The following is a 16,609-nucleotide window of genomic DNA, read 5'->3' on the forward strand; positions in this document are numbered from 1 at the left end:
TGCGTGAATATTTTCCACAAAAAATGTTTCGTGTAAATTTTGGAAAATCCAGGCATAATGGCTTTCTTTATGTTATTAATGAAGATCCGGTTAATGTCAGTTAACTATCTAGTCTTCTAAAGGATAGTAACTATTCTAATTTCTAATAAACTTTCCTCTCTCTTAAGTAACGGCCAATATCGGCTCATATACCCACTATGCATGTACTCTTTCAGACTTAGTTTAAACGGAACCTTTGGAAACCTTTCAGCGAAATTTTAACGTTTAAAGTGCGATCATATATTGTTAAATTCCTAGTTTTTGTTTCCGAAATTACTTTTGAAAAGACATATACATATATATGAGGGACTTAGCTACGAGCGAATGCAATGAAAACAACCGGTATTGTATTACACTGAAATTGTGTGTTTTATTTATTTCCTAATGATTGATAACAACGATGCATATACTTACGCAATGTTTACTCTTAATCGCCGCAATCTTAGTCGGTAGTGAAAGTAACAGCTGGGGTTCGTGGGACTCCCGGGGCTGCGTAGCACGCTGCAAAAAACTCGAAGAGACTCGGCAGTGTCTGGGCCGCGACCCGTCCCCATGCTATGGCCCAATCCACCGATCAAGTTATGCGAATGTATGCTTGAGCCGATCGGTACCGGATTATAAATACCAACAGCTTCAGGAAGAGCTGTACGGTCTCGTACAACATCCGCTTTTAACACGCGTCCACGAAGACGGGCATCTTAAGTTGACGGTGCCTGAAGCTGTTAGGACACTACTTAAGAAGCGCGGTATCAAAATCGAAAATGGTTATTGGACGCGAAACTGGCAGCCACTCGTTGACGATGGCGGTGACTACCGTATACAGTCGACGCTCCACCTGCCCTATATTCGATCTTCCGACTACGGAATTTACGCGTTCGTGATGATGATCGAGAAGTACCAATTAGTTGCTACTCTTAAATCGGTGATGGTTATGTCGTCGGAGAATATCATTGACATAGCAAAAAATGAATCAACAAGCGCTTTGCCCTGCCTCTTAAACCCAGTCAACTGTTTCACCTACAGGTAAATAACTTACGTAAGGAGTAAGATGACTGCTTATAAAATGTCGCTATTCTTTTATATTTCAGCCGGGACCTTTGCGAATGAACAAGTTCACGACTCAATGAAATAAGAGACTGAAGTGAGCACATTCAAGCCTCTAGCTGGAGATTAATATATAGCTTATAAAAATTTATGCCAGGACCACCTCAACAGGTCTAGGACGAACCAGAACGTTTTGCTTAAGGTATTTCTATGAAATGTTAGCAGGTTAGATTTGAGACATGTTTTGGCTTCTTTACATTGTCAGTAACTCTTCCAAATTTACTCCAGGAAACTTCGCTTCGAGATAATGATGATTTATAAATGAAGAACGTAACATGCTCTGTATTCCCCCTTGTAACTACCAGGACGTCTTCACCGCAATATGTGGAACCTTTGTTCCAACCGTAACTGTTGGTAATTGGAGGTCGTAAGTGCACAAGTTTTCAGCGTAAAAACTCAAGCAAATCCTTGCCACAGATCCTTCAGATCGAGTTTAAACTCTTTACTATCCAACGGCGGAAAGCATCGAGAAAAAGATTTTGTGATGGTTAAATAATTTCGTGTCATTTGTTCACGAATCGTCTATTCGGTTATTGGACGGTTGGTTTATAGAATTGCGTTATAGATTTTGTTGCTTTTTAGTGGATTATTTTTTGTAACAAGTGCTCTTTCGCTTACCCAGTGGCTATGTACTATGGTGAATTGCTCCTTCTGAGTTCTGACGACCATTCCATTTGACTTTTTGTCGCCTCCGCGCCTGAACACAGCGGTATGTTTTTGGTACTTTTTGTAGTAGGTTCTAGTTCGGCCCTAGGTACTGGCTTATATTTTATTGAACTGTGGATTCTCAAGCAGCTTGGGGCCATAATAAGTCTTTCGAAGCGAGCTAATAGATTTGCAAAATCAATGGACGGTTCCGCGGCGAGCGAACTTGTCTCACCTGAACTCTACGCGTAAGACTGATCAATCTGGCAACCAAAATGACCTAACTAAACCACGGGTGTAATAGGTTGAGAAGGTTAAAACTAAGAAAGCTATTAAAAGATACAGCTGATGTATCTTTACCTAGCTCATGTTCTGATGTGCACATTGGGGCACGAAAGGTATTGACGTCACAGAAAAGTTCCGCAAACGTAGGCAAGAAAGAAATAAATGAATATTGGAAACCCTATTATTACGTTTCAGAAATTGTTAGATTGGGAATCACGCCCAAATAGCTGGCGAAACAAGTTCTACGGCTGTTCTCGAGATGAACTCTGACTGTATAGTCTAGTTCTATACACGCGAATATGACGTCGTGATATAAGCTGGAAGAATTGTCAAATGGTGGGCTCTGTATTAGTTCTAACGTAAACTTCCTCAAAGCTGTGTTACTAGTGTGATTAATCAAATTAACCGGATTGATTAAAGTCTTGTTAGATGATACGTAGGGCACCGTCACTAATTGTCCATGCTATTCTTAAAAGTAATGTCTTGTGAACCAAGAAAAAAAAATCGGCGCCAGATTTTTCTGTTGTCGTGTGATTCGTGTAACTACAAATCAGAGACGGTGTGGCATCCGAAGAGAGGTTTTGCATCAAAAGCTAAATGTTGAGTTATCACATCCAGAAACAATTATAACCTACCTACACAGACAATGTTTACCCCGCATCAAACTCTAGCTTTGTCAGTTCTTAAACCATCCTTGGTTACTTCGTTACAATCCGCCGTAGGAGCTAACGTTCAGCGGTTTTGTGATACAAGCAGAATTAAGCAACTTCTAGATCAAGTGACGTTGGCATCTGCAAGGCAAAATCGGATTGTCCTGCAAAGCGGTATTAAGTGGGCGTACTATACCGATAGCTATACCGACGTCGAATGAGATGCGTTCTTTAGGGGCCTGAATCCTATAAGGATGAGAAAAGATACTAGAATGTGACTTGATCACTTTGTCCATCTATTTGCCGCTCAGCGACATTAGAAAGAAATCGATTCCGGCCAGACTGGAGCCTTTCTCTCAAATCAAAAAGTTTTTAGCTATCCAACGAGCAGTTAACGTATATTTTGTGTATACTGGGGTTCCACTAAGTTTTCAGATATGCTCATGAACCAATGGTGATTGATTGTGCTATCGTATAAATGACAATACTTTTCAGCACACCTGTACATGGAGCACCCTCGTTCATAATGGCGGTCTGCCAGCGTATCTGGAATCAGTATTTGTAGGATGACCTATTTCGTTGATGACCCATGCCGTGTGTGTCACGCTAATTTTTTAGCCGCAACAGACACTCCATCGAGCACTCCTTCCGCAACGTAATCGTCGGAATGCCCTCGCATTTAACCTTCCTTCAGGTCTTCAACAATTATACGTAGTTAATACGTGACATGATTGCTTTATCGGTTGATCACATACCTATTTGTTAGTACAACTACTGGATTATCTTCGCACGTACAATTTAAAGACGGTTTGTGCTAACACCTCAATTATCTACCGTGGCACTTGATAATATTAATAAGAGTGTGACATTATTTTCGGTCACGCTTCATGCATTGTGAGACTAGCGAGGCCACACGTACTTGGCCTCTACGAGTTAGGTACAGCTAATATGTACAAAAGTTTTGTACCGTTTGCATTTGTAGTGACGAAAACCAATTGAACCTGAACTTGTTTCTTCTGTATATCTACAATTGTTAACTTTAAAGAGGTTGTTTTTGGTTTATGCTATCGGCTTATTATGCTTTCTTAATTTTCATTAGACATAACGTTTCTAGCTGTGCTATGTTTTGATAATTCTGCTTGTAAGTTACAATTGAGTTTTTCCCAGCCGTTTGCCACTTGTTAATAGATTTACAATATTTTTGGATGACCTAGTAGAGATTCTTGCCGTAGGTTATTTCAGTAAACAAATGTGAAAGCTTACTGTATTTGGTAGTACAGTAAGTAGCGCCATCTTGAATCTACCATTACTGCGTCTGTGACTACAGTTTAGAGTAGTTATCTACGTCTACAGCGGCCTCGAACAATAACTTATTCAGTTTGTATGGCTGGATCGGTTTTGTTCCGGCAACTCAGTATCAGAATATCGAACCCGAAAAATAGCTTTTTCCCTTTTTCCAGTTAACCTTAAATTTGACTTTTCACCACTCCTAAATAGTAGCTAATTTTGTACGTGGCGTTTTGACTAATAAGATCATATTATATATATCATACCGCAGCATTACATTGTCTAGGACGTGACTTCGGCGAAGGCGATGCAATTGTGCTACTTGAGAGTGTGTTGAGTTAAGCTATATATATATATATATATATATGAACATAGTCACCTATTCAGCATCGCATAGACTCGGCAGAGAGAACATGTTCTATCAGGAACCTGACAACAGTTTAACTATATACAACGTATTTGAAGTAACACTGAAGCCGCTGCATCGTCAAATTATCCAATAAACCATTATTGGGTGGATAGAGTTTTTATAAACTCTAAAAATATTAATAAATTACGATCGCGAAAAATCATAACGGAGCTAATCTTTTGAACACGACATTACGAGTGCTCCGAAAATTGCGATTATACAGAAGATGGCATTATCTTTTATCATACAAAGAATTATGTTTAGAAGACGGTGATATATTTTTAAAAATTCCAATAATTGAAACTTTTAGAGAAACAAGAATCGAAACTAAGATTAGATATATTTTATTATACCTAAATTTCTAAGTCTATTTTGATTGAAAGCAAATTTAAGCTAAATAGAGGATTTTTAAATCATATATTTTTATATAAGAGATTTTTTTTCTGTGAAGTTGTACGTCAAATCAAGATATGGTTAATTTAATGATACTGGGTTTTAAATAGTTTTATAAAGGAAGATTTGAAAGTAAAATTTATATTTCAAGAAAAATCTGTTCGTCACTTTCATTAAAATGCCAAAGTGTCCTTAAATAGAATACCTGATTTACGTATGAGTGTAATATTGTGTACATCTTTCAACGACAGCATATTATGGTATCGAGATGGAATCTTACAATCACATTTAAACAATTCGCGCGAGCTACGGATCACTGAAGTCGGGTGGACTTCAGCCATATGGACCTGCGCTGTCTTCGCTGAAGAACTTGAAGGCGAACTTAGCTTAACTAGCTATCAAGTACGCACGGTCTCATTTATCGTTTTCTTCCGCGATCTGTTGCTACCACAATATCAGGTGTGCAATGAATCAGGCAGGTCGTTTAATTGTATGTTCATTAAACGCAAGCTAAACATTACGCCGGTCGTAAAATTTTAAGGGTCATGCTTACCAATAGCAAATTTCGCAGTCCGTTTAGTGTTCGGATCATCCTGATCGCCGAATTTTATCTTTAGAAACACTCCCGTGACGGATAATTGTTTTCTTCTAATGCATTCACTTTTGTTTTACTTACAACTAATTAACTGCATTACCTGAACATTTGTCCAACTAGCTCTTTCTACAGTTGAGATCACTTTCACATAATATACAAGACATTCGTTTCTCCTTTGTTAATTTATTGTCCATGGTAAATTATCGGGTAAGGCTGTGCGTTACAGTTTTCGTTTGCAATTCGGCCTTTATACGTAATTACAGATTGGCCTGATCGCGTTTGGCGGTGTTGTTGCTGTGAGTCTCTGCACTTGTGCACTTTGGCCCAGCGGCGAAGATGAGGAACCGATGTCCGATGAGATGTCAAGTCGTATTGAGAGGCAGTCCGGTGGTTCGCTGGTGGAGAGCCGCTTTGATACTTGGAGCTTTCTATAGATATTGTTCGTACCTGAACAAATTAAAACATGGGACATGGACGTTTGATGTGTTCTTTCTATAATTTGTCGACATAGAGAGATAGTTCTCCACGAAGCAATACTACATGTTCGGTAGCTGAAGAATACGCCGAAACCCAAGCAAACGTATAAAGCACAAGTTAATGCAATATGACTAAAACTGCGCCAGTTTGATCAATCGTCACCATAACTTCTTAACCCTCTCAACTTTTGCGGTTTTTGGGCGAGAAGGTGTGGCAGGCGATTTCTGCATGCCTCGACTGAAACGAGTTAGCAACATTCTTTAAGAAATTGAAACTGACGGCAGAGGTATATGGCGAATGTATTTAAATTTCTCATCAAAATTTTCTCAATTTTTGCCGGTTGCTCTGGCACTGTTAATGCAAAAAAACGCCACCCTTTCCCTTCACTAGTTCCGGCGAAGCGGCTTGTTGTAATCCTGGTAGCTGTTGACAGTAGAAACCCGAATCAATCATATTACCAGGTGACAGTAGCTCTTCATGCACGATTCCTCTCTACTCTTATCCGACAAAAACCATCGCTTTCCCGGGCGTCGATCTGGGTCTTGGCATACATTGTGAGGAACTCTTTATTTGTACGTTTTTTTTTGGCTCGATTTTGTTTCGTTTGCGTAGAGTTTCGCCCAATGGAAAAGCAAAAGATTTTACGTCCATTCGTGTGGCATCCACACATCGAGCTTCTTGATGCAGCTGGCCTACTCCAGCTGCTTCAAAAGCAGTTGCTGTTCAGCTCCTTAGTGATGTCACATTTCGATTTTGCTCAATTTTAGCAGCACTATCTTCAGTTTTGCTTGTAATTCGTCGATCACTGCGAAGATGATTTGTTTGTTGTAAAAGAAGAGATCGCGTGGCAGCAACTCAGAATGCACGACTCGTATCTCAGCGGATGCCTATTATCACCTACTTTGGCCTCAGCATCAGCTTTGCCACATCTTAGAAGCATCTTTCACATTGAAATTTTATCGAACAAAAGCGCCAGCCTTTAGCCCTGTTATTCGAATATCTGTAACAATGCATTTCTGATATCCTTGGAACTTGCGTCTTTGTCGAGATAAAACTATAAAATATGGCACATTCTTGCAGAAATACCATTTATCACCTCATCTCAGATTAGGTACTATAGGCTGGCGGTTTTAGTATATCTGTTGCTATCGAATATTGGCTCTAATGATACCAACATCGATCGACGCGATTCATATTATGTGAGGTGCGGGGCTTCGAAGTCACCTAGCTAAAAAAGATCGTCAATGCTTTTTCGGCCACCCAACATGATGTAATAGAATGTGGTATCGAAGTGAGTAGGAGGTAGGAAAACTAAATTTGGAAACAGAAATAAGTGTTTTATGTGTATAAGCACTGAGAACAGGAGCTAGCTGTTCTTAGTCGGCCAAGCACAGTTGTTCTTAAAAAGAAATATTACGATATTGAGCTTTGCATTTGTTCAATGAGCCGGTAGTAATTGTTTGTCGCAGTTCTGTCAGTTCTCCACAATCTTAATGTACTTGTCAATCAAGGTTCGTGTTCACCTTTGTAAATAGGCTTTGTAGGCTTTCAGAAGCAGGTTTTCTCTCCTCTCCTAGCGAAAGAGGTATATTAATTTGCCGCGTTGGACCACGTGCTGGATTAATCCTATTTCAGGGACATGCAGTTAATGAAAACGTCAATATGTTTCTCAATTACGATCACCTCTGTGGGCTGAATGATGTATAAACATGTATAATTTTATTTATAACAAGCAAGGGAACACTTCGTTTTCTACGACGAGAAACGTAATCACAACTTAATCTACTTATCGAACTTTATCATTCCAATTTTGCCGGGCTGCATGGATAATCATCAGCCCTTCGACTGGTTTATTGAGAGAAATATAAGCGATCACGTATAACCTATAACGTTAATTTTCATTTGTCAGTGACCTTTGGCTTCGCATAAAATGATCTGGGTTCCAGAGGCAGTAAGTAGCCACGTTGGGTATGCTCACGTTATTTTACTGCTTTCGAATCAGATATTTTTCTTTGAAGCTGAATCAAAAACGTAATAAAGGTAACTCCCCCCTTAGCGATATATACATAGGAAAGCGTAGAGCTTCCTTTGCTATTCGCTAAAATAGATAGAGGATAAAAAAGACAAGAGGAACCTTGACATGCTGAAGATAATACCTTAGACAGCAGCCAGAAGTGTGCAACATACGGTCTAAACGTGTAGATATCGTAAATGCTATTCGTAGTGCCTTTCTAAAAAAAATATTATTATTATTATTATTGAATTTGGTTATGCATGAAATATGTGTTAGTAATTTTTTAGGTAATTTATTACTGTCAAAAAAAGCGTTCAAAGTGTTAACTTTGTTTACTTGTGTCCATAGCTAAAACAAAAATTCATATGCGAACCGTCATCGCGTCGGCCTAACGTTCCTTCTTTAGTTGTTTACTATATAACGAAAAACCAGTAGCGTCTACTGGCGGTTATATAGTTCGCGTTCAGTCTCCCGAAAGCAAGCTATTGCTATAGTATTTGTCCTGGCTATTTAAAAGGTAAATGACCGCTTTTTTCTTATCAGTCAACTTGCAGCGATGCACATACGTTATTTATACATGTAGATAGACAAAGGTATTGTCAATCTCATACGGAACATATTCGCTCCTTCTACTATTAAGGCAGATATTACTAGGTCCTTCAGTCCAAATTCAACAATTCGCGTAAGCGCATAGGAAAAGCTGTGAAAACAACGATTGGACGCTACGATCGTTTTTGTAAACGTAAATAGCGGAAACATGTATCGATGAACAAAGAAGCGAGTCGTGGTTCTCTACTCCGTTCTAAAAAGGAAATACCGTAACCTGTCTAGATAGCTTAAATGCCCAGATTAGCTGGTCGCCTTGTATGAAGCTCGTCAGCTCAGCGTCCGTAGCAGCCCAAACAGCCTTGAGGACTTCGCCTATGGTACCCATCGACCTTTTGCCTCAACGCCTTAACGAGAACAGAGCTCGAGTCTCTATGACTTGGCTGTTTCGAAAGCTGAACATAGTGGCTGGAACTAGCGCTAAAGCCCTTTAAGCGAAACTACGTACGAAACTTTTGTTTGTTCGATATTAGTGAAATATTTTGCTCATTGTGCCATAGAGATATAGCACATTTTCATGTCTATCATTTATCACATAATAAATATTTTCAAAGTAACAATTCAGTTTAATAATTTGTAGCATACTAAGTTCGAGCAGCACGGGGTTATGTCGACCATACGTTTAGGCTTACCATACGAATTCAAAGTGGAACACACTGTGATCAGCGGGAATAATAATAAATGACGTTTCCTCTTCTTTATTTTTAGGCGAAATCATCTAAAACGACCCTGCAAGTATACAACCGATCCGTCCTTTATTATTTGATAGAGAAAAATTAACAATATAACAAAAAATGACTTAACGTGTGAATTTTTCACCGATACTATGTTACGTTTAACATGCACAAACAAAGCTCGTTTGCAACCCATTTTATTTTTTACCCAGTACCAAGATTTTCTATGCAATGCATACGATGTGTTGTTTAGCTCACGTTATCAGACCAAGGTCGGGTGATTCGTACTGGGCTAAAATTGCATTGAAATAATTATAATTACTAGCAAATATGGTGGTACTTGAACAGTTATACCTGGCTTTATCGTCAAGGGCGTCAAGTTCCAATACAGACAAGTTTCTCGAAATAGCTTTTATTTATTTAAAAAGAAAAACATACAACGCTATTGCTATTTACACAACTATTATAATACATAATATTTCAGAGAAACATTTTTTTGTGTAAACTGTCTATGGTTCGAATAATAAAGGCATGTAAAATAGACGAGAGAAAAAAAAAGTACGAACAGCTTTTTTTTTTTTTAAATCTCAAAAGGCTTCTACAAAACAATGTAACAACAGTACCAGCAATAATAATTTCCGCGAAATACAACAATACGCGTACATATTTACAAATTCAGGATGTAACATTTGAGGATAAACTTTGTAAAACTATTACTTGTAAGAGAAGACCAATTCATTTTGGAAACAAGCAACCGACCGCTTTTGTAGTCAAAGCTGAAAGCAGTTGGTATACAGGCGCCGGACAAAACATCAAGTTCGTATACTTCCTTTTTCTCTGCCCGAAATTGATGGTCCGTTTTGGCGGTTTTCGTGTAGCTTCTGAAAGAACGAAGAAGAACGTTCATGAAGCAAACCTGAAAATCTTTACAACTAAAGTTTAGCTTTAAAAGATTCGAAGATTAATCAAAATGGCTCAAAAATTATTTTATACACTTGGGTTTTTGATAGAAAAATTAGCAGCAGAAAAACACGTTTTAGTTTTTGAAGCTTTTGGCCTTTGGGAGCTTTGACATATCTGGGACCTTTGACCTGTTACCACCCGAACACTTGATTCCATAGGAATATAACGTGTCAAAGATGAGTTTACGCCTTCTAATATCGTTCACACACGGCTATGAATAGAAAGCTGTACACGGATTAAAGAAATAATAATAAGGGAAAGTGGTTTAGATTCCGAACTTATATTATAACTTATATATAATATAACATAACAGAACGTCTTAAGACGTGTGAAAAATTGTTGTTTTTGGTTTAGATCTAGTATTATAATCAACTCGTAAAAGCTCCATTTCAGATTGCGTACCCTCTATATATGCAAATTTCAAAGTGAACGGCACGCAAATACTTGTAGAGAATAAACAATAGATCCACCTTATGTCTTCCCGTTAAATAGGTTCATTTACCTTTATTTTTTTTACCAAAGTTTTTTTATTTCTCTATGCATTTTTGTGTGTTTTAGACGCTCCCGATAGTTCTCTACCGGGTCAAAATTTCAAAATTGATAAATTCAAACTTAGCAGAGTTATATATATATATATATATATTCCAGAGAAGTTAGGACACATTTCGGTGATCTTTCCTGCATAGCGGGAATATGTTCGATACAATGGAGACAGCCAGTTACTTCTAAAGCAAAATCATAAATCCATCTCGGCGGAGGAAGCTGGTCGCGGACTAGCCCCTGCCGAGACTATAAACTTCTCTAGTAGTTTGGCATCGATAGTGTACGCTGCTGCTAGGCTCTGTATGGCCTACGGAAAATCCAAAAGAGACTAGCACGAGGCAAATTGAAAAATCCATTTCAACTATTCTGCGACTTTGACTAGAGCCTATTCGAAACTATTTAGATAAACCATAATTAATCTGAGTTTTTTTTTGACCTTTCAGGCGTTTGGAAATTCCGACCTGCTGTTAGCGTGAAGTTCGATTCCGTCAGATATTTTGATGCCTAAACCGAATTCAACGAGGAATGTTTATATACCTATGCATTTCAAAGGCATACAAAAATACAACTTTTACCAATTTTAAGGCTAACAAATGAACCGCACAACGTTACCGTTGTAGCCATCTAGCTTAGCGCGGCATAATGAAGTACGTTCGCGAACCAATTGAAATCTACATTAGACTCATAAAAAAAAAACAAGACATATTCCCGCGTCGATGCATTACACTGATTCTAAGCGCCAAATCGTAGCGGTAAAATCACATCTATACAGATCTGATTTTCACACGCACACACACCTCGGATAAACCGTCTGAGACAGACTAATTTAACTCGCTGTCATATACGATCCGAGGGAGCAAACTTGAAGAAGCGCGGCGATATCGTCTGCAGCTGAGGGCGTTTCAGAGTCTCCATACGTTAGTAGCACGAATAATCAGTAACAGTTAGTTATAAAAGAAAATTATTTCAACCACTATATATATATATATATATATATATATAGGTCGCTGGCGTTAGATCGAATAATCTACTTGCTGCTATTCGGTTCATCCGTTTACGAAAATTTGTCATTCGATGTGATCAATGCGCCAATAGTGAGAAAGCCAACTATGATACGATTACAGCATCCATTTTGCGTGCACGGTATAATGTGTTTTGTCACGTAATGATGATGATGATGATGATGATGATGTCTGTAAGCTTATGGCAACAATGCTTCTTGCAACTGCTCGCTATCCGAGTGGACGGTCAATCGATCGATCGCTCGCTCGCTCGACTAGGCAACGGAAGGTCGCGTTTCGTGGTGCAGATTCGGCCTGGCCGAAGTGTTAGATAGGTCGTCACAGCATAGCCTCCATCCAGTCAAATTTAGACAGCGAAATTTAACTTTTCCCTCAGACTTGGTTACGTGCCAAAAGCGCGGCATGTTCATTCGTATGGGCTACGGCAACTATTAAACGAACAGCAAATGAGCATAGAAGAAGGACTGAAATCATTGTTTTCCACATCGTGCCGCAATTTACATTAATTACTAAACGCGATTGTATTAGAAACCCATTTTCTATGATGTGCTGTTGTGGAATATGTGTATCTCACAGTACTTCATCTGCTGTCTAATCGGATCTATGAAATAGTTGAAAATAGAACGGCAACCGTCGATTTAAATAAACCCATTGTCCTATGAAAATTGTCGTACATTGATACCAACAATAATGTTACGAAACGGTTGGTACATTTCGCTTCTTTTCGATTGTTCGAAATATTAACATCAGCTAAATGGTCACCTAACGAATCGATCGTTTCGTGTTTTTATAGCACCGAATGTCTGTTTCAATGTGTAATTTTTTTACATTCACAGGCGCTCACTTGCGCAATAGTTGTTGTTACAACAAAATAGGCATCGTAACGGGCCCAAAATGCAGTGACAATTTCTTTTTAAGGAAGGAACAACTTCGTCGTCGAGCGCCGGATTACCGGAGTAAATAATCGTTTCCGTACATTGCATCGATGGAAATACGAGACTTGGCCTAATTTTTAATTTCGTATTAACACAGCTAAACAATTACCCGAGATGCAGCTAAAAGGTCGTCACCATTTACAACTCAATTAAAATTGTCCAACTAATAACTTTATCTAGAAACGATAGATAAGCGACAGACGTCTTAGGTGCGGATAGTCCCAGCAGGTTATGTATTATCATTGTTCCCCGTAGAGAAGCATCATTTCTATTGTATGTACATAGGCAACAAGTGTGTGATTGGACAGATTAGTTTATTTGCGAAAATGCATACCTGCTTCCAGAACACGCGTGTGCGACTGGTAGCGATTGGTAATAATGATAATCTAAAGGTGTACATATGTAGATGTTTTGCTTGTCCTGAATTCGGTGAAGAAGCACCAGCGTACAGACAGCATGTCTATGAGAAATAGGCTGCACGGCAAAAGTATGAAAAGCTTCTCCACGCGCCAATGTAAACAGAGAAAAATCTTCTGCGCCTCTACTAACCAGTGAAGAAAAGTCGAAGCCAATACTTGAAAATTTCACTGTGACAAATTTGAGCAAAGGCGTTCATGGATACAAGAATGGATGTGTGATGGAAGTTCGGAGAGGTAAGCCTCAAGGTGTTTCGCATTTCGACCGGGTGACAGGCTAAACCCTAGACACGGCTCGGGACTAACAATGTGTCGAATTCTTAGGGACGTTCTTTTAAGCTTGGTCGACTTCCAGCAAATCGTCAGAGAGCTCATGGTCCAGTGAGATTTCCACCCGATTTTGGCAGCGTATAGGCTAAGATCAATTAGACGGACAGCATAACCAATGACTTAAACTAAAAAAAAACGCGTTGACACTGCATTAATCCGTTTCGCTGAAAATTTGTCCAATCCGTTAAAGGGCCTTTTTGTGAAAAAGGGCCCACAGTGGCTGACAGTTGCAGCTCTGCAGTCTGCCATCTTTCCGTTAGATGTTATCAAAAAGTATGTGCAAATAAAGAGAAGAAAAAAAACCTTTTGCGAAAAGATCTGTGCTTGTTGACGTTTGTCTTCCTTTCATCTAACGCTGGAAATTTCCTAATTTCATATTATTTTCGTCACAAAGGTATTTCGTCAGACTATCTGGGCGTCTAACATATTCTGAAACTGCGAATCGGCAACAAATTATGTATATACGGGTGAATAGGATCAATTGGAGCATATGTTTGTTGCTTTACATATAAATAAAAATCAACAGGATTTGTGTAGAAAAATGACGGCCTTAGAAAATACATTCAAAGCTGTTTCTTCTCATACCGTCGTGTGTAGCGATCGAGGCATATTTCAGGCCAGATATACATTAGAGGCGTAGAACGTAATGCAAAAACTGCAGGCTAAAATATAGCAACATTTAAAAGTTTCGATCACCAATAAGGTCTTTACTTAGTAGATTAGAAAGCTATGGGTAGATGTCTAAGTAAGTATAACCAATTATTTAAGACGAAAGACTTCAATCGATCCACTTTCATTGAACATTTATCTGCTCATGATACTCATGACATGAAATAAATGGTAATCTTTAATAGAATTTCAAGAAGAATATCAACGGCTGCTGCAACAATGTAATCAGGTGACGGTCCTCACCTGGCTTCAAATGCAGCCCATCAGATATACCTGAGTTTAGTAGGCAAATACATTACCCACTGCGGTGCAATTCGACCGTTTCATCGTCCTAAACCACTTTGCAGTTTCATCTATAAATCTGGTAAGTTGATACTCAAAAAACAGTCACTCTTTCCCTTACCAAGTCATTAATTAACTGGTCATTCCGACAGCAAGAATCTTTATTAATATACGCCTATACTTATCATCATCACGCAGGCTAGAAAGCGGTAAATATAACGAAGGGGGTTACGCAAAACCTACGCGAATTAGATGTTGTTACTACACAAGCCTGAGCTGACAAAGACAGTCCGTGATAATAGAAGGCTTACCATTGACAGTCCTGGCGATTTAATTACATCCTCTATGCGAATGACATAAGTACTAGTGAGTAATAACGGGTGATGATAGTGATGCACCGGCCGTAACATAACTCTTAAATGTATCCCGTACCTAGTTAGAACATTTATATTTAAAAATAACACCAACCATTTATAGTTTACTATCTATTTCTATTGATAATATGTGTTAATAAATCAATTGAACAGCTCTAATGTTGTTGTGGTAAATAAGTTGCTTTGTAACGGGCTAGGTCGTGTTGCTATGAAGGTTTTGAAGGCACCCCTATGTGAGCAAATGGTGTTTTCAGATTCTGGATGTATTCGTTCTTGGATGGCGTAGGACAATGAGTCAGGCTGATTTTTTTCACACATAGTTGAAGTTCTGGGAGGGTATTAGTCCACTATCTTTTCCAGGCGTTTACCGAAGAGTATCGTTTATCCTTTTTGAGTTTAGTCTAGACTTTAATTAAGTATGTCGTCTTCTTAAATCAAACAGTACACATATTATTGGCGCCGTTAGAGCTATACAACAGTCATTCACAACCCATACGACCTTTTTAAGTAGGGCTTTTATAAAAACACTGAGCATGACGACGGTCACTAACTTAAATGCCATGAAGTATAACATAACTACATAAAAACATTTATTTATTTGTGTTACATATATATATATATATATATATATATCGTTGAAGCGTTAAAGACCTACCAGCTCGAAATATCTAGAAGGAGCAAAATGCCTTTTCGATCTAAATTTATCGGAAGCCTATCGCTCTGTTTGATGTAAACCTTCCTCGGATCCTTCGAAAGACCACGGAAACTCTCAAGTTCAGGCTATTAAAGAAGTTGATGATACTCGGTGGGGTTTGGGTCGCTCAAGTATGTCTCATTTCACCCCAAACACCTTACATTCATATCTACAGATATGAATTAGACAAAGACTACATATTTCAAGCTGCTTACCCCTTCATTATTAGCGGTGATATTGACTTCGACATATAAACAAATGTATTAATACCTAATTAGGGAATTGAGTTGAGATCAGTATGTTATAATTGGTGATGCAATTATCGAACAAATAGGGAGCCATTTCAAAAGGAAGTTGTTCTAGTTAGTAATAATTTAATATTGCATATAGACTCTGTTGATTTAATTGTATATTAAATAATCGTCGAGTCTACGTGGAAGTCCATTTGACTGAATTGTGAAATCATTTGTCCCATTGTCGCACTGCACTGCCTTTTCATTCCATTTTTTTCTTTTCATTAACAAGTCACTTTTAAAAAGAATCGAGCTGAAGAGATGGCTATCCTGGACTACCTGTACGTCTGGATATGAAGTTACTGTCCAAGATGTTCAATAAAATACAAGTATATGTTTGTTTCAAGTTAAACAGTCTTGGTTATAGGACGCTACCCAACTCAACAGGGTTTGTTGTCGCGGTGCCCTTGTGTGCCGTACCGTTAGGATTTCTAACTTAGATCAATCTGCACTGTTGCTTTGTACCGTTTCGAACTGCACGGTACCGCATAGAACACTGCTGGAAATAGCTAAAAAATAGTAAATAAACCTGCTGAATGTTTTTCAACTTTTCATCCTACTGTTCGGTTTATACTACTGAAAAACTGTGTATGTATGTATTTTTACGGAAGTTTTTTTTATTTGCGATTGCTTAGTTTAGTACTAAATTTACGTTTTGCTAAACAAAATTAACTTTCCCATAATGTCAAACCTGACGTCTCTGAGACGTTCGAAACATAACAGATCTAGCAAGCGAAGCCATCACAGTAAGCTGACTTAGGAAACCTGGGTCATCGTAAAACGTCTATTATACAGTTTATACATACACATGTATACATACGACATAGATATCTATTTGCCAGAGGCTGCATACCGCGTACGGAGATTCCTCTATTCGCTTTTTTGAAACTGATCGACTGAAAAAGGAGCG

The 16,609-nt window shown here is 38.5% G+C and overlaps 1 protein-coding gene across 1 annotated transcript; it reads left to right on the plus strand.

The window, feature by feature from the left end:
* The first annotated feature begins 414 nt into the window (after positions 1 to 414).
* On the plus strand, positions 415 to 5,882 carry LOC111270336 (uncharacterized). The gene is made up of 3 exons (XM_022850500.2): positions 415 to 1,062; positions 5,064 to 5,271; positions 5,671 to 5,882. The coding sequence occupies exons 1-3, from the start codon at positions 440 to 442 to the stop codon at positions 5,839 to 5,841; spliced, it is 1,002 nt and encodes a 333-aa protein (XP_022706235.1). The 5' UTR covers positions 415 to 439; the 3' UTR covers positions 5,842 to 5,882.
* Positions 5,883 to 16,609: the final 10,727 nt, after the last annotated feature.

This window comes from Varroa jacobsoni, unplaced genomic scaffold (assembly GCF_002532875.2).
Source record: "Varroa jacobsoni isolate VJ856 unplaced genomic scaffold, vjacob_1.0 scaffold_1463, whole genome shotgun sequence".
NCBI classification, from domain to species: Eukaryota; Metazoa; Arthropoda; class Arachnida; order Mesostigmata; family Varroidae; genus Varroa; species Varroa jacobsoni.

Bases quoted from the DNA above. Each gene is read 5' to 3' on its own strand.
- LOC111270336 (XM_022850500.2), top strand. From the start codon at position 440: ATGCATATACTTACGCAATGTTTACTCTTAATCGCCGCAATCTTAGTC. The intron at 1,063-5,063 runs GTAAATAACTTA...TTTCAACGACAG, and splicing joins GTCAACTGTTTCACCTACAG to CATATTATGGTATCGAGATG. The intron at 5,272-5,670 runs GTGTGCAATGAA...ACGTAATTACAG, and splicing joins TGTTGCTACCACAATATCAG to ATTGGCCTGATCGCGTTTGG.